The following is a 25,479-nucleotide window of genomic DNA, read 5'->3' as shown; positions in this document are numbered from 1 at the left end:
GCCAAACGAGGACCCGAGTTTACCTGGGAACGAGAGGATCAAATGATGCAGAAGTATCCTCACCTTTTCCCGACTCCTCCATCTACCTCACCTTAAAATTTCGATACGAAATTTTCTTTAACATGTGGGTAATGTAACGACCCTGGATTTTCCAACGTATATTTATTAATATTTATTATTAATGCTTGTGTTTTAATAAACGTGTTCTTATACGTGTTACTTGTTACCGTATTTAACTTTTCATGGCCCGACTTGTCTTTGTGACACACACACTTTTCACGAATAATATTTTCGAATATTATTTACGTTCATGATTAATTATTATTAATCATTTTTAATTAACTAATGTTAGTAGTTAATTACTTGGGCTTTTATTTTATTTGTTGCATACATACTTGGACTTGGGCCTTTATTATTGGAAATGGACTTGGAAGCCCACCCTACTTTCTTAATGGACTAGTTAGCCCATTATTATGCAAGTATTACATTAAGATAAAACTAGATTAGTTAGTGATATGTAAAGACTAGTTACATGTATACTTACACCACTTTCCCATACCATTTAGCTTTAATACCATTCTAAGCATGCACCATCTCCCAAAATATGAAAGTTAGCTTTTGAACTTTCCTCTTTGAGCCCATGAAAACCGTCCACTTTGCTAGGAGGGAGGAGTTCCATTTTCAAATTATTTTGTTACTTATTTACAAGTATTACTTCCTCATTTCTTCACACAGACATACTTACACTTTCTCTCAACTTTCTCTCATCTTTTTTTCTCTCAAAACTTGGTAAGTAATAAACCTTGTTCTTTTTTTTTTCTTGTTCCGAAACCGTATACGATCATCACCATCTCACTTACTTCTTGTTGTTGTTTGTTACTTGTTGTTGTTAAAGATCAAGTTTTTTAACTTGTATCTTCATGTAATCATGGTTACTTCCATCCTTTGTTTGATGAAAAACCAAGAACAAGAATCTAAACTTTCTAGTTTATGGTTCTACACTTAAATGTTTTAAAGATTTAAAGTTCATAAGTTTCATTATCATACTTGTGTTCATGTTTGTAAACATAAGGTTTACTTTCTTAAAGATCAAAACCTTGGCTTGAATCTTTCTAAGTATGAACAACCATGAACTTATTACTTGTAAATTTAATTTATTTCTTTCTTTTGTACATAATTAAATTTGTGATTCATGAGCTTGGTCAAGTATTACTAGTTAATCTTGATCTCATTTTTCTTGAACTAAAGTTAACTTTGTAAGTTCAAGAACGTGGAAGTTAAACTTTTTAGTTATAACTTCATATACTTGTGTTGGATCTAAGTTTCTATAGCTTATGGCCTTCTAATTTTGTTCTAAATAAGAGCTTACAAGCTTACATATATTTTACAAGTTGAAAATCTAAGTTTCATAACTTATGTTTTCATTAAAGTATATATCCAAGTTTTGTAACTTAGGATCTAACTTAAGAACACTAGATCTAGACTTTCTAGTCTAGGATCTTTAAGATCTAGCTAAGATCTAAGTTCTACAACTTAAGATCTTGATTATTTAGTTTACTTTCAAGTTTATAGCTTAATATTATTTTTATAACTCATGTATGTGTCGGATCTAAGATCTTGATGTAAATTTGGTTCATCAAACTACTTACAACCCTTAATTGAGTTGTGCTACTTATCTTAGACTTACACTAGTTTTATGATGGTCAAACCTTGGTTAAGATGATGCAAACCCATCAACGAGTTGTACACTTGAAGCTATGCATCAAGGATGAGAACCGTGATGAGCACCGAGCACCAAGAACCCACCGGAACACATTTCTTACTGTTTATGGAACTGATCAGACTACCTGGGCTACTGGAAAGTTTATTTTCAGTTATTTCGGTTCGAGTAGATGGTTTTTCGTTTAGACCTCGTCTTAATCCGAGTTACGGTTTAGGATCTATGGCCTCCCGAAAGTCACTACACCCTATTAACGTTGTGCTGAAATTTCTGACCTACTCGCACTTAAACCGTCACCACGGTCAAACGAAGACGAGTTTGGTTCTGTAAATTGGTCAGCCTCTAGGGGACTCGTATACGGAGCCATGGCCACTGGTCTCACCTCATTTCAGTTTTTATAGAGGTCGTGGCGACTGAATGAAGTCAGCCCTTGTTTCAAACCCTAGTCTTGACTTGAAACTTAGTTTACACTTTTTGTTTGATGATGAATGATGATGATACCTAAGAACTAATTTACATACTTTTAAACCTTTGGGAACGATTTACTAACTTAATAACTTTTGACTTAGGTTGAGGACCTTTCGGACCAACCACTTGCTTACTATTCCCGCGTATCGACTTTTACTACTTTCCACTGTGAGTTATAGCATCCCTTTTTACTTTAACTATTTTGGGAACTGAGAATACATGCGCATTTTACGTTTTACATACTAGGAATGAGTACTTAAACTTTATATATGTGTGGGTTATACAACGGCATAAACTTTCCCCTTAGCTCGGTAACATTTAGTCATTGGTCTTTGAACCGGTGAACGCGAATCTTAGATATGGATCCATAGGGTTTGACATCCCCACTAGGGCTAGTAGCGCTAGCATTTAATGGGTGTTTAATACTTCATAAACTTACGCACTCTCCAAGTGTACTTTTAGGGGGTGTTACTTACGTTAAGTTAGTTACCAAGTGACCACGGTTATACATATACTTTTTATACTGTTTTGAAACGCTGTTTGAAGCACTGAAATCTCGTGGCCTACCTTACATTACTGTTATACTTAAACTATAGCTCACCAACCTTTGTGTTGACGTTTTTAAGCATGTTTTTCTCAGGTGCTTAAGGTTTGCTTGCTTCCGCTGTAGTTGTCATGCTTTGTAGACTCCCGCTGCGCTTATTAGAGATGTCACCGCATGAAACGTTTAATTTGCATTCAAACAATGTTATTTTTGAAACAATGTATTTGTAACGACCTATGGGTCACGTACTATTATTTTTGCTTGCTATTCGTAGAAGCATACTTTCGGATGTTAAATATTTGACGTTAGTTAAAACGTCACCTTTATTCATGAATGCAAACTTATTTTAAACCAGCATATAGTATTTGACCTTGTAATGATCCTGTTGTTGATGATTCGTACACGATGGTTTTGTACGGGGCATCACAAAACCCCTCAGCCACTTTGCTTTTTTCACACCCTCTGTCATAGCCATGTATTCTGCTTCAGTTGTGAACAACGCAACAATCGATTGTAATGTTGCTTTTCAACTAATAGCACATCTTCCGAGGGTAAAAACATACCCAGTCTGAGACCTTCTCCGATCCAAATCACCAGCATAGTCTGAATCAACGTATCTGGTAATATTAGTATTAGAACCGCTGTCAAATACTAAGCCACTATCGGTTGTCCCTTTGAGGTACCGAAGAATCCATTGCACTGTTGCCAATGAACTTTCCCTGGACGATCCATATATCTGCTCACCACGCTTACCGCCTGTGCAATATCCGGTCTAGTACATACCATAGCATACATGATGCTACCCACAGCACTAGCATATGGAACATGTGACATATGCTCCACCTCCTCCTCAGTTTCCGGTGACAACGCCGATGAAAGTTTGAAATGTGCAGCAAGTGGAGTACTAACCGGTTTGGAGTTATCCATCCTAAAACGCTGAAGAACCTTCTCAATGTATTTCTTTTGTGAAAAATATAATTTTCCTTCACGTCTATCTATAATAATCTCCATTCCCAATATCTTCTTAGCTGCACCCAAATCTTTCATCTCAAACTCACTTTTGAGTTAAGATTTTAACTGATCGATCTCTGACATGTTTTTCGAAGCAATCAACATATCATCCACATATAATAGCAAATAAACATACGATCCATCAGGAAGCTTCTTGTGATATACACAACTATCATAATTACTCCGTGAGTAACATTTACTATTCATGAATACGTCAAACCTCTTATACCATTGTCGAGGTGATTGCTTCAAGCCATATAATGACTTTTTCAACAAACATGCATAATCTTCCTTTCCTTGGACAACAAATCCTTCTGGCTGGCGCATAAAGATCCGTTCCTCCAACTCACCATGTAAGAATGCCGTCTTGGCATCTAATTGCTGCAACTCCATATCAAGTCAAGCAACCATGGCAAGTAACACGCGGATAGAGGTATGCTTTACGACCGGTGAGAAAACTTCATTAAAGTCAACTCCCTCTCTCTGAGTAAAGCCTTTTGCTACAAGGCGTGATTTGAACCTTTCATCTTCTACACCCGAAATTCCGTCCTTCTTTTTGAAGATCCATTTGCATCCAACAATCTTCTGACCTTTTGGCGGTTTCACCAGCTCCCACGTATGATTCTTATAAAGAGACTACATCTCTTCATTCATAGCTACAGACCACTTTGCAGATTCTGGGCTACCAATAGCTTCACGATATGTAACAGGGTCTTGAACCTCTATATCTTCTGCCATGCTCAGGGCATAAGCTACCAAATCTTCATGCCCAAACCGTTGTGGTAGTTTTATTGCTCGTCGTTCTCTATCTCTTGCTAGATTATAATTCTGTAGATCATGTTGCTCATCTGACTGATCTTCTGGTGTCATTTGATCAACACCAGAGTCATGTACGTCTTCTACAACGGGCTCGATAGGAGTATCTTGTACTACTCCTTATGGAACTTCTATTTCTTGCTCCACTTGCTCTTCAACTTCACGATCTTTTCCAGTAACTACTTGTTCCTCCTATGTGTTTTTCAACATAGCAAACTCATCAAATGTCACATCCCTGCTGATAAGAAACCGGGATGATTTACCATCAGGGCACCACAATCTATAACCCTTCACCCCATCTGCATACCCTAGAAATATGCATCTCTTAGCCCTCGGCTCAAGTTTACCATCTTTCACATGAGCATAAGCGGGACAACCAAAAATCTTCAAATCACTATAACTTGCAGGGGAACCTGACCATTTCTCCAAAGGAGTTTGACAATCAATTGCCGTTGATGGAGACCGGTTTACCAAATAACAAGTTGTGTTGACAGCTTCAGCCCAAAATATATTTGATAATTTTGCATTTGAGAGCATACACCTCGCTCGTTCAAGGAGCGTTCTATTCATCCGTTCTGCAACACCATTCTGTTGTGGTGTAAACCGAACTGTGTGCTGTCTCACAATACCTTCGTTCTTGCAGAACTAATTGAATTCGCCTTTGCAGAATTCCAGTCCATTGTAAGTTCTCAAGCGCTTGATGAACTTTCCAGTCTGCTTCTCTATCATCATCTTCCATTGCTTGAAATTAACAAAGACTTCATCCTTACGTTTAAGGATATAAACCCACACTCTTCTCGAATAGTCATCAATAAAGGTTAACATGTATCTCGCACCACCTTTTAAAGGAACAGGAGATGGACCCCAAAGATCTGAATGGATATAATCCAAAGTACCTTTTGTCCTATGAACGGTTGTGCCAAACTTTATTCGGCTTTGTTTGCCGAATACACAGTGCTCGCCGAATTCTAATTTTTCGATATTTTGGCCACACAGCAAACCTCGTTTACTAAGCTCCATCATTCCTTTCTCGCTCATGTGCCCAAGGTGCATGTGCCATAACTTGGTGGTATCTACATCTTTATTCGATGAAAAAACTCCAGCCGCACCAGTAATCGTGTTACCCTTTAACAAGTAAAGGCCGTTGAACCTTTCACTTTTCATCACAACAAGTGCACCTCTAGAGATTTTTAATACTCCACCACGAGCTCGATACTCGCAGCCGATGGATTTCAGTGTACCCAAGGAAATAAGATTCTTTTTCAATTCTGGAACATGCCTGACTTCTGTCAAAGTCCTCACCGTGCCATCATACATCTTGATTTGGATTGTTCTTATGCCAACAACCTTACAAGCTACATCATTTCCCATAAGGACTTTACCACTATTTATTTCTCGGTAGGTGGCAAACCAATCCCTAATAGGACACATATGATAAGAACAACCCGAATCAAGAATCCACTCGTCAACTTAGCGGCTATCGGTAACACTAAGAACATTTGCAGCATCAGAATCATTTTCTGCAACCGCGACAACTTTATCGGTTCCCGTTGCATTCCAAATCTCTCTCTTTCCTTTTATGTGTGGACAGTCTCTACGCATGTGATCTTCCCTGTGACAATTGTAACACTTGATCTTTCTATATCTTGTTTTTGATCTAGAACGACCCTTGTTGTTACTACTTGATGCTCTATCGTTACATCTTCCTCTAGCCACCAAACCTTCTGCACTTTCTTCCACATAATCCACCGAGAATTTCTTCCTTAACTCGCTAGAGTTTAAAGTAGATTTGACATCCTCCATGGAAATAGTTTTTCTACTATATAGTAGAGTTGTAACCAAATGCTCGTATGATTTTGGCAAGGAACATAAGAAAATTAACGATTGATCTTCATCGTCAATTTTCACACCAATATTATTTAAGTCCAAAATTATTTTATTAAACTCATCGATGTGATTATTTAGTGAACCTTCTTTCATCCGAAGAGTATACAACCGTTGTTTCATATACAACCGGTTTGTGAGACTCTTAGTCATATATAGAGTTTCTAGCTGTTTCCAAAGTCCAGCCGGTGTGGTTTCTGCTGTAACTTCTCTAAGCACACAATCGGCAAGATTTAAAATAATCATGCCGTGTGCCTTTTCCAGAAGTTCATCATTCTCTTCATCTGTCAACTTTTCGGGTAGAGATTCTCTCCCTTTCAAAGCTAACAAATAACCTTGTTGGCTCAGTAGAGCCTGCATCTTCATTCGCCAAAGACCAAAATCGTTCTGGCCATTAAATTTCTCTACGTCGGACCTTATTATCGTCATCTTGTATATTTAATCACAGCTATAGCTCTGATACCAGTTTGTTGTGATTTAGCGCACTTTCAAAACTCGAGAAATTAATAGAACAATTAAGCAATAAATAAAGACACAAGATTTTACGTGGTTCGGCGTGAGGCCTAGTCCACGGGCGGAAGCAGGGAAGGATTTTATTAGCAAATATGACAAACTCGAGGTTACAGTGTATCACTCAATCTAGGATCTAAAATACTAACAAAGTATTTAGACCGTTCACTAGATTATAACACTTCACTCTTAACTCACTCGTATAGAATTTTGATTAACAATTCTATACCTCACTCTTTTCTCTATACTACTTTTACAAGAGTTAATTAAACTATTTCAAGTATGGGATGATTCACAAATGAAATCCATGCACTTCGTTTTATAGTTGAACTTTGTATGTTAAGAAGAAGACTTCAAATTGACTACTCCTTCCATTTATCAAGTTGTAAACAAATTGTTGTCAAGTTGTAAACAAGTTGTAAACAAGTTGTAAGTTCTAGTGCACCCCCCTTTCTTTGACTTGTAATACCAATATGTATACAATTTGAATTTCACATCTCAAATACAACTCATAACATAGTTGGCCTTCTAGAGTTTGTAAGAAAAAAGTTGTCATGCATGTATCTAGGCTTCATTCTAATGTGAAAGCAAGTTGGAATTGAGTCAACAAATAACATTGTAGGCTTGGCCAAGCTAGCATCCAACACCACTCGGAAGCAATCTCTCTATCCGTCGAATAGCTAGAGAGGGATGACTTTCTCTACTTTTGAGAGTGTTTTCACTCTGGGTGGAGAAATGACTTGTTTTTATTCTCCGATATGGGAAGGAATGTATACATCTCATCTCCTGATACACCACTTATGTGGTATTGAGTTTTGTTGTTGTTGTTGTTGAGTTTAAATGGATCATACTGCTAAAAGGATGTATGTTTTTTTATTATTATCTTTTTATCATCTATTTTTTTTTTAATCTAAAAAGTAGTGTAACATCAAATCTAGGACTAAAAGGTGGTATGGATGCTTGTGATAATGATGCTTTATTCTTACCAAAGAAGATAATGAAATGTTTATGTTTATCGAATCCAGCTCAGATGATCGTTATCTTAAAATTCTTGAAAATAAAAATAAAAATGAACGTTGATACGTTTATGCAATAAAAAAAGAGTACATCAACGTTTTATCCTAGCGACCTAGCCAGTAATTAAGCAAGCTTTTAGTGAAATAAGTAAACTAAAACATTGAACACGCTTTGCTTTTCGAGCAAATGCATGGGAACTTTTCTCTAAAGCAACTTTACTAAATATTTCAAAACTATGTCAACGAAGTCAGATTATAATATCAACTTTAAGCTTTAATTTAATTTAATTAATCATTGCTTAGTAACTAAAACCATTATTTATATGAAAAATATTAATGACAACCCTAAGGATTAAATCATTGCAAAATTTGGTGGTACATAGAGTAGTTATTTTTATGGAGGTGGTTAATTTTTATCAAAGTACAAAACTTGCATGTCCTAATCTCTTAATGACAATCATTAGGGCTGTCATTAGTATTTTCCTATATATATAAAGAAAGATTTTATTTGTTTATATTTTTCTTTTCAAGCTACATTATATTTATTTATTTATTCGGATTATTCCATGTCCATTTGTGATCATTTTCATTTACACCGTAAAATATGTTCTAGTTAGATTTCAACATAATCTAAGAACTCTTATAAAATAATTTATCCGTCTTAATTTTATTTCTGACAAGAAACATACATGTTAAGAAATATCATTATTTTATTTTTATTAAGTTTTCTATTCTACCTCTTAGTTAATCTTTGCTTTGGTTTGTTTTTTACATATTTTTTTTTTATCTATTATGATATTGAAAACTTAATTTGGAACGTTATAAATCAACCTATAATGTTTGCGTATAATTTCAAAAAATAAAAAGTACAATTATAAAAGGTACTGTAAATAAAATAGTTAAAACCTTAAGGGTCGCAAGTGTAATTTCTAAACATATTTCCATATATATTACTCCTTCCGTCTCTCCTTACACAAAACCCCAATTCAGCAAAGATGAAGCGAAGCTCAATCTGCAACACCTATTACAATCAACAACAAGAAGAAGACCGAATCAGCTCATTACCAGATGTACTGTTAGTTTACATTTTATCTTTTATCGACACCAAATTATCAGTTCAAACTTCAATTTTATCAAAACGATGGCTAAATCTATGGACTCTTCTTCCTGTTCTCAATTTCGATTCTTCACTTTTCGAGAACATTGAAGTTTTTAATCCAAATAAGTTTCTATTCAATTCTCCTTTCGATAGATTTGTTGATCATGTAATAGCTCACCGTAATGCATCAATTAAAATTGATAGTATTAATATTAAAGTTACTGATGAGAATGCTATGGCTAGGGTTTTTCGTTACGCTTTATCACAAAATATCCCTAATTTAAGTGTTGATACGTCCGAATACTTAACGAAATACCGTGAGTTTCCTTCTGTGAGATCGAGTGATTCGTTGATTAGTTTGGCTCTGAAAGGAATGTTTAGTTTAGGTAAGTTAGCGAATTTCAGTGCGTTGGTTAGTTTGCGGTTAGAACGTGTTAAGCTAGTTGAAACCGAACCGTTTTCGTGTTTTCCTAAATTGAAAGAGTTGTTTTTGGTGAACTGTAAAATGTCATCTGAATTGGCTGGTCTTGAAGTGATTGCGGCGAATCTGTCGAGGTTGACGATATTTTCGTGTTTTTATCATCCGATTCCGTATGAGAAACTTGTGCTTTTTACTCCGAAACTCGTGTTTCTTGAGCTTGATGGTCTCATTCCAACGTTGCTTGAAGCGTGTGAGCTTCCGTTTTTGGAAACTGTACATATCGATTGTTGTTTTTCGTTTCCAACTCCGAGAGTAGCTGATAGGAATGTTAATCAGCCAGATGAGAATCAGCAGAAGCTTAATCTGATTAATATCTTTCGGTGTGTTAAAAATGCAAAGTATGTTCATCTGTCTCCATCGACTGTTAAGGTATCGTTTTAATTTGTTGTATATAACTTTATGTTTATTATTTACATTCTATGGTTTACTGTGTGTTACTGCAGTTGAAAAAAATTGTTTGTTACTGTTGGCCTTTTTTTAACTATGGATACTATCGTGTGATATTACGGAATAAAGTTGTGACATGACCATACAATTGTATGTTTAGTAGTTACTCGTATATTATTATTTACTTTAAAGTGGTTTAGTAAATTAGTGATTAATAATTTCTTTTCTTTTCAAGCGCTCGTTATGAATATGTTAAGACTAGCTCGTTATGAATATGTTAAGACTAACTGCATATACAGATCCACAATTATCTTACCTTAATTTTGAGTCAAACATCCAAATCAAGTTATTTAGTTAGACTTAAGGTTGAAAAAGACGCGAGATGGAGACTAGACGGTAAGAACCTTGAAAGGTCGAGTCGGTCAAAACGGGGTCGAGACGGACGTTGACCAACATTGACTTTTAAATAAAAATATATTAAATATAAATATTTCAAACACAAATAGTTTAAACATAGATATTTTCTTAAAATAAATGATTCACAAATAGATAAGATGATGCGGTGTTAGTTTAAAAAATATATAGTTATAACTTAGACCTTAAACACATTGTATAGGTAGAAGCTACATAAATTATGTTGTTAAGAAAAAAGTATCTGTATAAATACCTCATTTGTTTTCCTGGTTCTTGTTTTAAGCAATATGAATCATTTTAATCGACCGGTTCTTTGGACATATCTATAATTGTTTGTTGACGATTTAAAAGGAATAGCATTGCTGTTAGCATAACCCTAATAGTTAGCGATGATTCAAGATGATATTGTATATTTGTGTTCTTTTGCTGCGCTCTTAGGTTGTTGCCAGGTACCTTGTTGAGATATGGGCTTTAGTATAACTAATGATCCCGGTCCTTTAAATCAAAGAATCTATTGCCTTAAAAATCCTTTAATACTATTTAGAGTAATTTATAACGATACTCTTTGTAGGTTACATAAAATTACATCAAATATCCTTATCTTTTGCACATTACACATATATCGGTCCCTGATTGATTTGGTAGCGCACGGTGGTCGTCCCTGTGGTTTTCATGAAATTACACCAATCGTCCTTATCTTTTAAAATTTGCACCGATCGTCCCTAACTTACTTAAGTTTTACTTAATGGTCCCTGACTTATTTAAAATGCGCATTAATATGTTTGACGATCAACACAAATTTTACGTAAATCAGGACCATTTACAATTTTAGGCAAGTTTAGGACGATTAACGTAATTTTCAAAAGATAAGTACGAATGGTGCAATTGCATGAAAATCATAGGGACGATCGGTATAATTTTAAAAAAATAAGGACAGTTGATGTAATTTAATGTAAACCACTAGGACTATCGGTATAATTCACTTTATTTTTTATGTTGAACCTCAGGCTCTTATTATGATAAATACATGTATCCTAGGTTTTGATGGCATATTATATTTTTCAGAATATCAGTCCATGGCCTGTCATTGTACTATTTATCTTTACAAAAGAGCATGGTTAACATACATGCCCTACATTGCATAGATCACTTGAATCTTATTCTAGCTATTATAGTTGAAGCTTACGTTTCATTCAAAATTAAAGACACCGTAGTCTTGTGTTTTACTATCGTTTTCAGGCTTGAAGGTTTGTGTTTATATACGCCTCATTCGTTATCAATATAGCTCCCATTTTGTTTCTGTTACAACTTATCCTTTTTTTGGCTTGAAGCTACTCTCCTTATCTTATGAGAAACTGGTTGAAGAAGCATGTCCATTTTCGAACCTAAAGGTTTTGAACCTCATCCCGCCACCAAACAAGCCCAGGCTCGAACTTCATTCTTCTGTGGCTTCTTATTTGCTCAAGGGTTCTCCAGGGGTTGTTGTCAAGGCTTTGCCCAGGTATTCTTCATTTTTATTTTGACTTGCTAATAGAGGTGATACCTCTAGTAAATGTTTGGAATGAGTATATTCAGATTATGTCCGATTTCTAACCTGTCAAATAAGTAAAGTGTAAAAAAGTGTATCCTTTAAAGCAAACTGGTCGAAAGGCGTTCAATAGAATTTTCAATGCATATAACCTCTTAGATCATTCTATTAGGTTGTCACTGGAATATTCTGATTTTATAGTTATAACACAGTAGCCATTTTGTTGAAAAGAATCAACAATTTGGACAACAAGTGTTTTAGGTCAAAAGAACTCGTTTCCACATTCGCCAAAATGTTACCCATGAATTGGACCGTTCATTTGGAATCTGTAGTTATTAAAGTGAAAGATAAGGGAATAAGGCTCTCTGCTATAGTATTTACTTCATTGTTAATACGCGCAGGTAATAAACGATGATGGAGGATGGAAGCATGCTGTAATCTGCTTTGCTACGTATGGTATTCTGTTAGATAACAAAGGAAGTGAATACATACTGGTACCATCAAATTTTTGTGGACTTATATGTAGTGAAGGACTTATATGTAGTGAATTTTCTTTATACACCTTTTTTTTTTTAACTAAGGGAAATGTTTTGGATCACATAATGTATCAGAAAACATCGGTTATATTTAGTTTAAGAAAAACCATCAGTTTTTTTTTTTTTTTTTTTTTTTTTTTTTTTTTTTTTTTTTTTTTTTTTTTCTGGCATTCAATTTTGGTTTTTGAAGTTTGCGTAGAGGCGATAATGCAAAAAACTCGAGCTTTTTAACCTGAGGGACTGACATTCCAATTCTCGAGCCAATCAAAGATATCATCGAATGAATCAGCATTCAGCAACATGGCAAGAAATACTTATCTATGATTGAACAAGTTGCCAATTCGAGCAAATATCATGGCATGAAAAGAACGTGTGATCTTTGGCGCAAACCGGGCAAATGATAGAATTGATGCCAATACCTCTATAATTGAGATTTAGCCGAGAAGGTAACTGATCCAGAGCCATACGCCAAAGAAAAATGTTTATCTTTGATGGTACATGACGATTTCATTTGTAGCTAACATAGAAGAAGGGTTAGCTCGTCAATGGCGATCCGAGCACTATGGACCGAGAAAGGGGAATATTCAGCAGCTATTCAGTACCCCGGCTTCAAGAGTGGCATTGGCTTGCACATTGGAACCTCTTAAGATAAGACGACTCCAATTCCAGGAAAAGTGCCCATCAATATGCGATCTTTAAGCAGACAATCGGGGTTGTTGTCTAACCTAGCTAGTCTGTTGAATCTGATATCAAGAGCGGAATCTCCAAGCCACACCTCTCTCCAAAATTTGATAAGCGATCCATCTTCAACGGAAACAATTGAAGCTCGAGCACCTTTGTTAAGATTCTCGATCTGAAAGGAATCAATGAGAGCTTACGATGATTCGGATCTCCAACCCACAAAATTGTAGCCCTAAGTCTTTCAATGTCACAAATTAACGATTAAGAAGCCTATAATAAAGACTTGTAATAAATAATAAATTCCAACACTTCCAAGAACTGACATGCTTAAAGTATATCGTCCTCTAGTAGATAGGAGGTTAGCCTTCTAAGAAGTCACCGAGTCATGGTTTTTAAAGACATGATTTTTAAAGATTTAGGGTGGTGTTTGGTATAATTAGAGGAATGAAAATAGGAATAGTAATAATAAGAATATGATGGAAATATAAATATAAATTGAATATTATAAGGGATTATATAGTTGTTGAGAGTAGTAGTGGGAGAAATAATAGATGGTTTCTAAGTGTCATACGTAGAGATTTTTGTGATTCCGTTCAATTTGATGGGGAATGTTTCATTAGTCATTAGTAAGGAATGTCTATTCTCATTTAATTTAACCAAGCATGTGTATTCATTTCCTTTCCAATTCTCTATCACTCAAAACCTCCAACCCAACACACCCTTATCATTCATGCACTACAACGTTTTCTTTCAATTATAAGTTATCTTGTTACTAAGATTGCTTTTAACACAGCATGATAGGAGGATTGTGACCGCATAGTGTTCCCATTACGTCTTTAGCCCGGTGTGACGGGTTTAATCTATTTAGTGTGATTTATGGTATCACGAAAGAGATCACGAGCTACATCAACGATCAATAGAAAATATTATTTTATATTACTATTTCATATTTTTCTATCACATTTGTCACGTTACAACTATCATCTCATATACTTAATCACATTTCCACATCAATTCCATCACTAAAAATAGTCTAACAATGATTGAAATCAAAGGTAGAATAAAATAAATATAATTCTTTATTTTTATAAATGATAAAAACTAGTTTTCGAACCCTCGCTTCGCGCCAGAGGTTCGGTTTTCAATGTATTTTATTGCGTTTAGTTTGTAAAATTATTTCGTGGCTGACGATGGCGTCGTTGAAGCGCAACTCGAGTCGAACTAAAATGTATAACCCGTGAAAAATTTAAATGTTATTTTAAATTAACAATATATGTGTATCTCCGGGTTTCGCTATGGAATTGTCGACTTTTTAAAAAATTAACGAAAAATCAACGTGTATGAAAAGTACCCCAAATATTTAGCGTTTTCTAAAAAGCGTCCGTTTTGCGCATAATTAGTGACATTGTGTTCCTAAAATTATTTCAAGTTTAACGATGGTGTCAGAAAAATTTAACTCGTTGCGAACGAGAAGATATGACCCGTTGAATATTTGGGTGGAGTTTATTTAAGATTTTTATTTATGAAAATGGTTATTTGACACTTTACCCCCTGTTTGAGGGGTCGATTTAAATTTTTGAAAAAAGTGTGGGAGCTTTGTTGGTTAAATGAAATTTAGTTAAAATTTAAAAAAAAAGGTGAAAAGTCGAAAATACCGTTGATTACTAATAATAACTTTTGTCTATTAGATATATGTATAATATAATATAATATAATATAATGTATTATAGGGGCGGATCTACTTTAGACCCAGTGGTTGTACGGGACACCACTGAAATACGCGATGTAGTGAAAAAAATTTGGGTTTTTTAACTAGTAACACCACTGCATATTGTACATTTTTTTGAGTAACACCATTGAAATAAGACATCTAATAGAATATATTTGGGGGTTTTAACTTTTGACACCAGTGACTATTAATTTTAGATCCGCCACTAGTTATAAAATACAATTTAATATACAAATCAAGAAGTCACGTATACCTCTGTATCAAAAGCAACATACATCCTTAAAATTGTATGCGTAACTCGAACAATATAAAAAAATTAAAAAAAATTTGAACATCGAATTGGAACCATCTGTATTTTGCCCTTAATAATCTTTTTGAGCTTTTGGACAGTTTTTGCAGAGGTATGTAAATGTATATTTCAAAACTAGAGGGTGTGAAAATGATATATAACTAGTAGTTGAGGGAAAATAATGTAGTACGAGTAATACTTTCCACCCATTTACACTCCCTTCCTTTTGTTGCCTTTTAAAATCGTCAAAACCCTAAACTCAGTTGCTGCAATCGGCTATTCTCTCCTTTTTGAACATGGCCTTTTAATTCATGTTTTCTGCGTTTAACTTTTGTATAATCATGCTATTTATCTTCGAATTATACTTCTAACTATTATATTATTGTTGTTGTTGTTGTTGTTGTTGTTTTTTTTAGTCCAGATGTAGATGTAGATTTGACAATATATCTATCGCTTTATTAGGGCATATTTGTTAGTTCGAAATTTAGGGCTAATCGGTGAATTTGAGTTTACATATTTAAGGATTTTACTTTAATTATTAAACAATTTTGGACTATTAACTGTTTACTGTGTTGTAGAGTTTAGGCATTTAGGATTCACGTTCCGCCTTATATATATATATATATATATATTTTTTTTTCTATAAATGTTGAAAAAATTATTGTATGGCTGCAATATTGGAGCTAAATTGTTTATGCATTGCAGACTGTACCCGTAAACTCTAAGCATTTCTTGAACAACTTGACTGGGAAGTCTGTAATTGTCAAACTTAAGCGGGGAATGGAGTAAAAAGGTTTCCTCGTCTCTGTTGATTCATACATGAACTTGCAGGTACAACTTTGTCTTCTTTACATATCATTATTATTATTATATATGTAGGAAATTACAACATTTTTTCATGCTTAGGAAATTACAACAAGAAAAAACAGTCGAATCACAACAAAGGAAACTTTGTAGCATGCTTAGGGTTGTACTACCTTTTTCATGCATAACATCAACAAGAGACAACAAGTCCTCTAATTTCTTGGTCTTTATCTTTGGACTGAAAAACTAATATAAAAACCAACTAAAAGAGTTTCATAATTACTACTACATTACAATTATAACATTATTAAAGAATCAAAATTCAACAAGTTCAAGTTCAACAAGTTTTTTTCATTATGTCGGGTGCAAGAAGGGCAAGTGCAAGACCAATTCAACCTGCAAGTGCAACTTTAGTTCCAATAACAATCTTTTGCAATGCTTGCACCGCACTAGGTAAAATCTGCCACGAACGCTGCCCTTACAGGATGTTATTTGCTCCAGAAAAAGAAAAGTTTCTTGAATTTCTATTAATAAAAAAAATACTTTAATATGGATGAGGTATTCGTTACTATGCTCCAGGTTAAAAAGAAAAACGATAAGAAGGCTTATACTGAAAACCTCGTATGGGAATGTAACACAAGAGAGAAGCATAAAGTTGGTGGGGCCAAGAAATTGTTCGACGATATCTTTGGTGACTTAAATCTATTGAAAGATGAATTCCTTAAGCTACAGATCGAGTTGGACCGCATAAAATCCGAAGTTGGTAGCAGCCAACGCTCATGAAGTATGTGTAAGTGAGTAAGATACATATTATACCTAGTATATATATATGATAAAAGGTATTTTCAAACCTTGGATTAAAAATGCATATTATTGTGTTTGTCTAGTTAGCTAACTATTTCGATTTTTGTTTTAAGGGTTAAAGTTGGACGTTGATGGAGAAGATCGACCTGAAAGCTGTCAACCATCAATTTATTCATGATTTTTATTATTATGTTATGAATTTATGATGATGTTGTATTAAACTTAGCTTGTTTGAATTTAATTTGTTTCTCATGGATAATATGTAATATGATGATGTTATAACTTTTATTGTGCATGTGTTATTTGTATTGTGCATGTATTATTTGTATTAGTTTGGATGTATTTGAGTTGAACAGGTTAATGAAGTTGAAGATGGAATGAAAACTATATAACTCGAATGAAGTTTAACATTTATCTTGTCTTTAATTTCTTTCACTTATGCTAGCTGTTTGTTTAGCTCATAGAAGACACATTCTTAATGGTCTGGTGTGTTTTGATACTCTCTTGTTTTCCGCGATTCTAGATTGATTTATTCACTGAAACAGATACATAATTAGTGCCATCAGGCTTGGCTTCCACCAACAAACGATCTGGTGGAAGCCAAACCCTGACGGCACCAATTACGTATCTGTTTCAGTGAATAAATCAATCTAGAATAATGGAAAACAAGAGAGTATCAAAACACACCATATCATTAAGAATGTGTCTTCTATGAGCTAAACAAACAGCTAGCATAAGTGAGTGAAATTAAAGACAAGATACCTGTTCAACTTCATTCCAGTTATATAGTTTTCATTCCATCTTCAACTTCATTAACCTGTTTTACTCAAACACATCCAAACTAATACAAATAACACATGTACAATACAAATAACACATGCACAATAAAAGTTATAACACTATCATATTACATATTATCCATGAGGAACAATTTAATTTCAAACAAGCTAAGTTTAATACAACATCATCATAAATTCATAACATAACAATAAAAATCATGAATAAATTGATGGTTGACAGCTTTTAGGTCGATCTTCTCCATAACGTCCAACTTCAACCCTTAAAACAAAAATCGAAATAGTTAGCTAACTAGACAAACACAATAATATGCATTTTTAATCCAAGGTTTAAAATAACTTTTATCATATATATACTCGGTATAATATGTATCTTACTCACTTACACATACTTCATGAGCGCTGGCTACTACCAACTTCGGATTTTATGCGGTCCAACTCGATCTGTAGCTTAAGGAATTCATCTTTCAACAGATTTAAGTCACCGGAGATATCGTCGAACAATTTCTTGGCCCCACCAACTTTATGCTTCTCTCTTGCGTTACATTCCTAGACGAGGCTTTCAATATACGTCGTCGTCTTATCGTTTTTCTTTTGAACTGGAGCACAGTAACGAATACCTCATCCATATTAAAGTATTTTTTTATTAATAGAAATTCAAGAAACTTTTCTTTTTCTGGAACAAATAACACCCTGCAAGGGCAGCGTTCGTGGCAGATTTTACCTAGTGCGGTGCAAGCATCGCAAAAGATTATTATTGGAACTGAAGTTGCACTTGCAGGTGGACTTGCCCTTCTTGCACCCGACATAATGTAAAAAACTTGTTCAACTTGAACTTGTTGAATTTTGATTCTCTAGTAATGTTATGATTGTAATGTAGTAGTAATTATGAAACTCTTTTAGTTGGTTTTTATATTAGTTTTTCAGTCTAAAGAAAGACCAAGAAATCAGAGGACTTGTTGTCTCTTCTTGATGTTATGCATGAAAAAGGTAGTACAACCCTAAGCATGCTACAAAGTTTCCTTTGTTGTGATTCGACTGTTTTTTCTTGTTGTAATTTCCTACGTGTTAATCATAGGTTCCACAGTTAACAGTTACGCCAAATTTTCTGCTAGTCCAGTAGGCTGCAATTTGGTTTTGTGTTCTATGATTTGGAAATACACGATACAGTGTTGATTGTTAACCTGTGTTTTTTAGCCTATGAGAACAAAAGAATATTTTCCCTTACTTATATTTTTTGAAACATAGAAATTATAATCATAGGTGTTTAACTAATTATTTTTAGAAACACTCGAAATTATGGGTCCGCTCGACTTGGGTAAATGGTTGATCTCAACTGATATCACATACATATTTTACTATTAGCCGACCCACCCGTTTTGCCACCTCTATAGTAACCATGAAGGAAACTCAGTTGAAGCTTGAAAGCGGAAGAAATTAGTGTTGTAGACGCGAAATGTGTTATTAGGCAATATGATGTACGTTTTCTTTAAATTAGGGCCGGATGAATTCTTTCTTTTTCATTAGTTCAAGATTATTGCAATATGATGCCCTTACTTTTGTTATTCAGAGAGACCTTCATGCAAGTAGATCGAAGTTGAAATACTGCCCTGTTGCAACCAACATCACTAGACTAGAACAATTAAAGGTATGTATCTGATCCAATTGAAATCATAAATATATGGCTAGATTGTCATATTAGTATAAAAAGCATCAAGTGGGTTGGTTAACTGATATATTATTAGTGCTCTGAATGGTCTGGTATTGTTTCTCACCTACATCTTAATTAAACTAGGAAAATGGATAATATGAATCAATCAAGACAAATGGTATAAAAGCTGCCCAAAGCGTATTTTTATCATTATATTAACCTGGTTATAGCCTTAAAAAAAAAGACCTGGCTATAATGCTCGTTATTTAGTTTTTGTTGTCATTTTCAATGTGTTAAGTGTTAACTACAACAGATAAAAAGAACTTAATGGGATGAAAGTTGTGCCGCCCCGCAGTTCATTCGTTTACTACCTATCATTAATTTATGTTCTTCCAAATTTAAGATTTTTCACGCTTCTATGGTTATATAGTTGTATAATTGAATTTTTTTAGGAGAAAATGAGTGAATGTTGTTCGAGTTTATGGTTACTCTTAATGTTAAAGTCAGTAATGATATTTAGAGGACGCCATGAATTTGATACGGTTTTTCAATTTCCGATCTTGAATTTTTTTAGGAGAAAATGAGTGAATGTTGTTCGAGTTTATGGTTACTCTTAATGTTAAAGTCAGTTATGATATTTAGAGGATGCCATGAATTTGATACGGTTTTTCAATTTCCTGCTGCAAATTTTTGATGAAATAATGTTGGATTTCTTGAATAGTGACGTCTCTGTGTCATTTTATCTATATTGAACCCTCGTGTTTTGATCTGTCAAACGTTAATGCTATACACGTTATCAAGTGGGAGATTTCATAAATTAGTTACATATATCTCTACAGTTCTAGGGGTTCAGGATCACATGCAAGCAGCTTTAACTAATCTCAAATGGCGTTATTATGCAAATTATTTTTACAAGAAACCGCCTGATGGACTTCTTGAGATTTTTGAAAGACTTTACGGTAATTATTTTCCCCAAGTTTATTTTATTACTTGATCAATAGTATATAGTATAGCATGTTTAAATATATCAATATACTGTAGCAATTAGTAAGTTTAAATTAAAACTACTGTATATATAGTTACCATTGAATTGTTTTTATTTTGGATATATAGTTACCTTTTTATTTTCCTTACTCTATGTGTTTTGTCCAAAACAGAGTTTAAGTTATCCAACTCTTGGTTATGTGTTTTGTGTAAAAAAAACATACTTAAGGAATTCACCCACAAAAGTACTTGTGACATTGTCTGTATAATATTGTTAGTTGTTATATCACTTTAAGATTCAAGATTGTTTGCGGAAGAATCCTCGTACAACGCACGTGCTCTTAAATATACTTTCTATATATATTTCTCCTTCCGTTTCCCCTTTCACAAAACCCCAAGTCAGCAAAGATGAAGCGAAGCTCATTCTGCAACACCTATTACAACCAAGAAGAAAACATTTTATCTTTTATCGACACCAAATTATCAGTTCAAACTTCAATTTTATCAAAACGATGGCTAAATCTCTGGACTTTACTTCCTGTTCTCAATTTCGATTCTTCACTTTTCGGGAAGATTGAAGTTTTTACCCCAAATAAATTCTTATTCAATTCTCTTTTCGATAGATTTGTTGATCATGTGATAGCTCACCGTAATTCATCAATTAAAATTGATAGTATTAATATTTAAGTTACTGATGAGAATGCAATGGCTAGGGTTTTTCGTTATGCTTTATCACAAAATATCCCTAATTTAAGTATTGATACTTCAGAATACTTAACGAAATACCGCGAGTTTCCTTCTGTAAAATCCAGTGATTCATTGATTACTTTGGCACTGAAAGGAATGTTTAGTTTAGGTAAGTTAGCGAATTTCAGTGCGTTGGCTAGTTTGTGGTTAGAACGTGTTAAGCTAGTTGAAACCGAACCGTTTTCTTGTTTTCCTAAATTGAAAGAGTTGTTTTTGGTGAAGCTTGTGAGCTTCCTCTTTTGGAAACTGTACATTATCGATTGTTGCTTTTCGTTTCCGAATCCTAAAGTAGCTGATAGAAATGTTAATCAGCCAGATTAGAATCAACAAAAGCTTAATCTGATTAATATCTTTCGGTGTGTTAAAAATGCAAAGTGTGTTCATCTGTCTCCATCAACTGTTAAGGTATTGCTTTAATGTATTGTGTATAACTTTATGTTTATTATTTTTGCATTTTATGGCTTACTGTTTTGTTACTGCAGTTGTGTTAAGGCTAGACCTGCCTTGATCAGAGTAACAACCCTAATTGATTTAGTAATCACATACACAATCACAGTTGTGATGACCCGTCCTAATCCATCCGGACGAAGTCCATATCGATTATAAACGATTCACAACAGTTGATTACATCGCGAGGTACTTGATCTCTATATGATACATTTTACAAACATTGCATTCGTTTTGAAAAGTCAATCTTTCATTACATCTAAAGTTGACAGACATGCATACCATTTCATAATATATCCAACTATAATTGACTTAATAATGATCTTGATAAACTCAACGACTCGAATGCAACGTCTTTTGAAATATGTCATGAATGACTCCAAGTAATATATCTTTAAAATGGTCAAATGCATAGCGGAAGATTTCTTTCGTACCTGAGAATAAACATGCTTTAAAGTGTCAACCAAAAGGTTGGTGAGTTCATTAGTTTATCATAAAGAATCATTTCATAATTTTAATAGACCACAAGATTTCATACTTCCATTTCTCATAATCATACGTCCCATGCATAGAGACAAAAATATCATTCATATGGATTGAACACCTGGTAACCGACATTCACAATATGCATATAAGAATATCCCCATCATTCCGGGATCCTCTTTCGGACATGATATAAATTTCGAAGTACTAAAGCATCCGGTACTTTGGATGGGGCTTGTTGGGCCCGATAGATCTATCTTTAGAGTTCGCGTCAATTAGGGTGTCTGTTCCCTAATTCTTAGATTACCAGACTAAAAAGGGTGATATTCGATTCGATAATCCAACCATAGAATGTAGTTTCGATTACTTGTGTCTATTTCGTAAAACATTTATAAAAGCAGCGCATGTAATCTCAGCCCAAAAATATAAAGAGTAAAAGGGAATCAAATGAAACTCACCATACTGTATTTTGTAGTAAAAATACATATGACGACATTGAACAATTGTAGGGTTGGCCTCGGATTCACGAACCTATATTAAGTATATACATATATTAACACATATAATTGTAATCGAACAAATATACACATTATTATTAATTGTTATTTTAATAATTTATGTGTTTTATTAATGACTTATTTAACTATTTTTATTTTGTATACTTTGGATACATAATCAGTATTTATTATAAAAAAAAAAAAATTAATGTTGTTATGCGATATGTTTTAAATATATTATTATATAACTTTTTGTAAAATAATAGTAAATAAAAATTTGTATCTTTTTATGATAATAATAATAATACTAATATTGGTACTTATATTGAAAATAATAATTCTAATTCTAATTCTAATTCTATTCTAATAATAATAATAATAATAATATATAATAATAATAATAATAATAATAATAATAATAATAATAATAAATATAATAAAAATGAAAAGAAAGGTATACCCACATGAAAAGCTTTTCTAAAAAAAATGTCCCATACGAGACTTGAACCCGCGACCTCTCGAAACCCCAGCAGCATTGCACCACTTCAGCTTTTCTGACATACACCCATCTCATAAATATATAACCCGTATACGATCTGTTTTGGCCCAACAGCAAATCTTAACCATATTTCGGCCCAAGAGAAGAAAAGAAGCAACGGCCCAACTAACATCCTTAACGGCCCAACATCTAAATGACATAATACGAATCAGTTTTTTTTTTAATCCATTTCCTAAAACCCATTAACTACTTGACTCATTAATCATTTAATGGTAATAAAACATGGTGGGGTTAGTCTGGTAATGCAGAACAACCAACACATCACTTTAATTTTTACAACTCAACATCTTCTTCAACATATTATTCGTTCCTTTTCTTTTCTTTTTTTTTTCGCGAAAAAGGGACTGCAACGAAGTAGGATAACGGTAGTTTAATAAGGGTTTATTTGAAAGAAAATGGGAACAGAAACATATCGCAGCAGGGTTGTGTTTGCGTGATGAATCAGAAACAGATTAGTTGGTTGATGGGTTATCGGGTTACATGGGTTTTTGATGGTGGTTCTTGGCTTGACTAAAACAGAAAATAGAAACTTTTTATAGCCAAAATAGTGGTTGCACTTGATGGTGGTGGTGTAATCACGATAGGAAAACAGAACTAGAGGAGTTCGATGGTGAAGTGTGGTGTTCACGATGGTTGTGTAATGGTGGATGATGGTGTTTCAAAGGTGATGGAAGGTTGTGGGTTTCGTTTGGTATTGAACAAGAAAGAAAAAAAAATAATAAGTACAAGCCAACGGTGGTTCGTAAATGGTGGTTTGGTGATTACGGTCGTTCTTTGGTGGTGGAGCTAGGATGGTGATGAAGGTCTTGGATCGAAATAGAAAGGAGACAGAAAGTGGTCATGATTGTTGTCTGGTTCACGTAGGAAAGAAAACAAAGAAAGAAGAAGGATGGTAGTGGTGTTCGAAGTTCATGGTGATGAGATGGTGAAAGGGATTGTAGGGTGTGGGTGACTAAAAGTGGTGGGTTTACATGATAAAGTATTGGCGATGGTGTGGAGGTTAATGGTTGTGATGATGGCTCAAAGTGGTGGCGAAGTTGAAGACGATCGGAGGTGGTAGTTAACCGGGGTGGTTAGTCGAAGGTGGAATCATGGTGGCTAAGTGGAGATGAGGTGTTGTGTTATGTGTTAGTTAATCAAAAATAGAAAAAAAATCAGATGAGATAGATAGATAGTTCCCTGCCAACTGTCTTTATATATAAATGTAATATGATGTTAATATTAATTAATAATAATAATATAATAATTATAATCATATATTAGTTAAAAAGAGCAATCAAGGAATCGTTTGATTGAAAAGGAAACAGTTAAGCAGCCATTCAATTGGCACCTTCTACCGACAGTTTTCCCATGCAGTGTTATATCGTACCCTGTTGTTAATCAGTGGCAGATAAAAGTCTTCAAAAAAAATCCCAAATTTTTAAATTAACTATATTTATTTATTTTGGTCATTATGGTACAAATTTCGAGCATTAACTATTAAATAAAAATTACATTAATTAATCACTCCCAACCCCCAAACAAAAATAAAAAGTCTTAAAATTCAACATATTATTCTTAAATACATTTTTAAGAAGCCTAAAATTTATATTACTCATTTTCGGATCACCGTTTATTTTAAAATCACATAAGTTCTTTTTTTAACTTGCTTAATACCAATCAAATGACAATTGAGTGTTACTGTCGTTTACTAAATAGATTCGAAATCACAAAATATATATTTACAATACTTTATTTATATATATATAAATATAGATATATTTTAAATAATAATAATTATAATTATATTAATATCATATTTTTATTTTAGTTTACATAAATAACTTTTAATATCAATAACATATAATATATCAAATTATAATTTCAATTATTATTTATATATGTATATATTCACATATATCTATTTACAAATAGTTGTTCGTGAATCGTCGGAAGTAGTCACAGGTTAAATGATATCATGAAACAGTTCCAAACTTTTGAGACTCGGTTTAATAGACTTTGCTTATCGTGTCGAAACTATATAAAGATTAAGTTTAAATTTGGTCGAAAATTTCCGGGTCGTCACAGTACCTACCCGTTAAAGAAATTTCGTCCCGAAATTTGAGTGAGGTGGTCATGGCTAACAATAAAAATGTTTTCATGACGAATATGAGTTGATAAATAGAGTTTTATCATTATTGACTAATATAGATAAAACAATTTAATTATGTGAAGCGTACGAGTGAAATTGTCACAAAAGATTGAGATAGAGACTTAACTTCTGGCGTAGTCACGGTGGATTTTAGAAAATAAGATGCGTCTTAACTTTTGACGTTGTCTTGGTTGAATTCCGGAATTCAAGGGATTTAAAAAAAAATCTTCGAAATCTAAAAGATTTGATTCTTCGGCGAGTAAGGGATTTAAGATCTCTATAATTAAATACGGTGATCTGCCTCGATTACTCTGTCTGATATTTCCACTATAAATTCAACTCTTCCGTTCCATTATTCCCATCATTCCTATACTTTCTTTATTAGTTCATACACCCAAAAGATTGAAAATGCCTAATCTAGTTCTAATCCTTGATATTTTCCTAATTATCATTTCTGTCATT

The 25,479-nt window shown here is 33.7% G+C and overlaps 1 protein-coding gene and 1 long non-coding RNA gene across 3 annotated transcripts in view; both read left to right on the top strand.

The window, feature by feature from the left end:
* The first annotated feature begins 8,942 nt into the window (after positions 1-8,942).
* Positions 8,943-13,134, top strand: LOC139861661 (F-box protein At4g27050-like). Of its 2 annotated transcripts, XR_011763864.1 has the most exons (4): positions 8,943-9,918; positions 11,682-11,851; positions 12,280-12,372; positions 12,605-13,134. XR_011763864.1 is itself a non-coding variant. In XM_071850120.1 (3 exons), exons 1-3 carry the CDS (start codon positions 8,965-8,967, stop codon positions 12,281-12,283), a joined length of 1,128 nt encoding a protein of 375 aa, XP_071706221.1. In that variant the 5' UTR covers positions 8,943-8,964; the 3' UTR covers positions 12,284-12,408. The 2 variants fall into 2 exon arrangements, 1 of the variants encoding a protein (XP_071706221.1); XM_071850120.1 differs by lacking the exon at positions 12,605-13,134 and having other exon boundaries at positions 12,280-12,408.
* A 6,730-nt stretch (positions 13,135-19,864) lies between these two features.
* Positions 19,865-25,479, top strand: part of LOC139864978 (uncharacterized) — a 31,663-nt gene continuing 26,048 nt past the window's right edge. Inside the window, exon 1 of the long non-coding RNA XR_011764567.1 lies at positions 19,865-20,128. This is a non-coding gene — a long non-coding RNA (uncharacterized lncRNA). The remainder of the gene's footprint in view (positions 20,129-25,479) is intronic.

Source organism: Rutidosis leptorrhynchoides, chromosome 8 (assembly GCF_046630445.1).
Source record: "Rutidosis leptorrhynchoides isolate AG116_Rl617_1_P2 chromosome 8, CSIRO_AGI_Rlap_v1, whole genome shotgun sequence".
Classification (NCBI taxonomy): Eukaryota; Viridiplantae; Streptophyta; class Magnoliopsida; order Asterales; family Asteraceae; genus Rutidosis; species Rutidosis leptorrhynchoides.
Note: the sequence above shows the minus strand (reverse complement) of the source record. Positions and strands in the feature narration are given on the sequence as shown.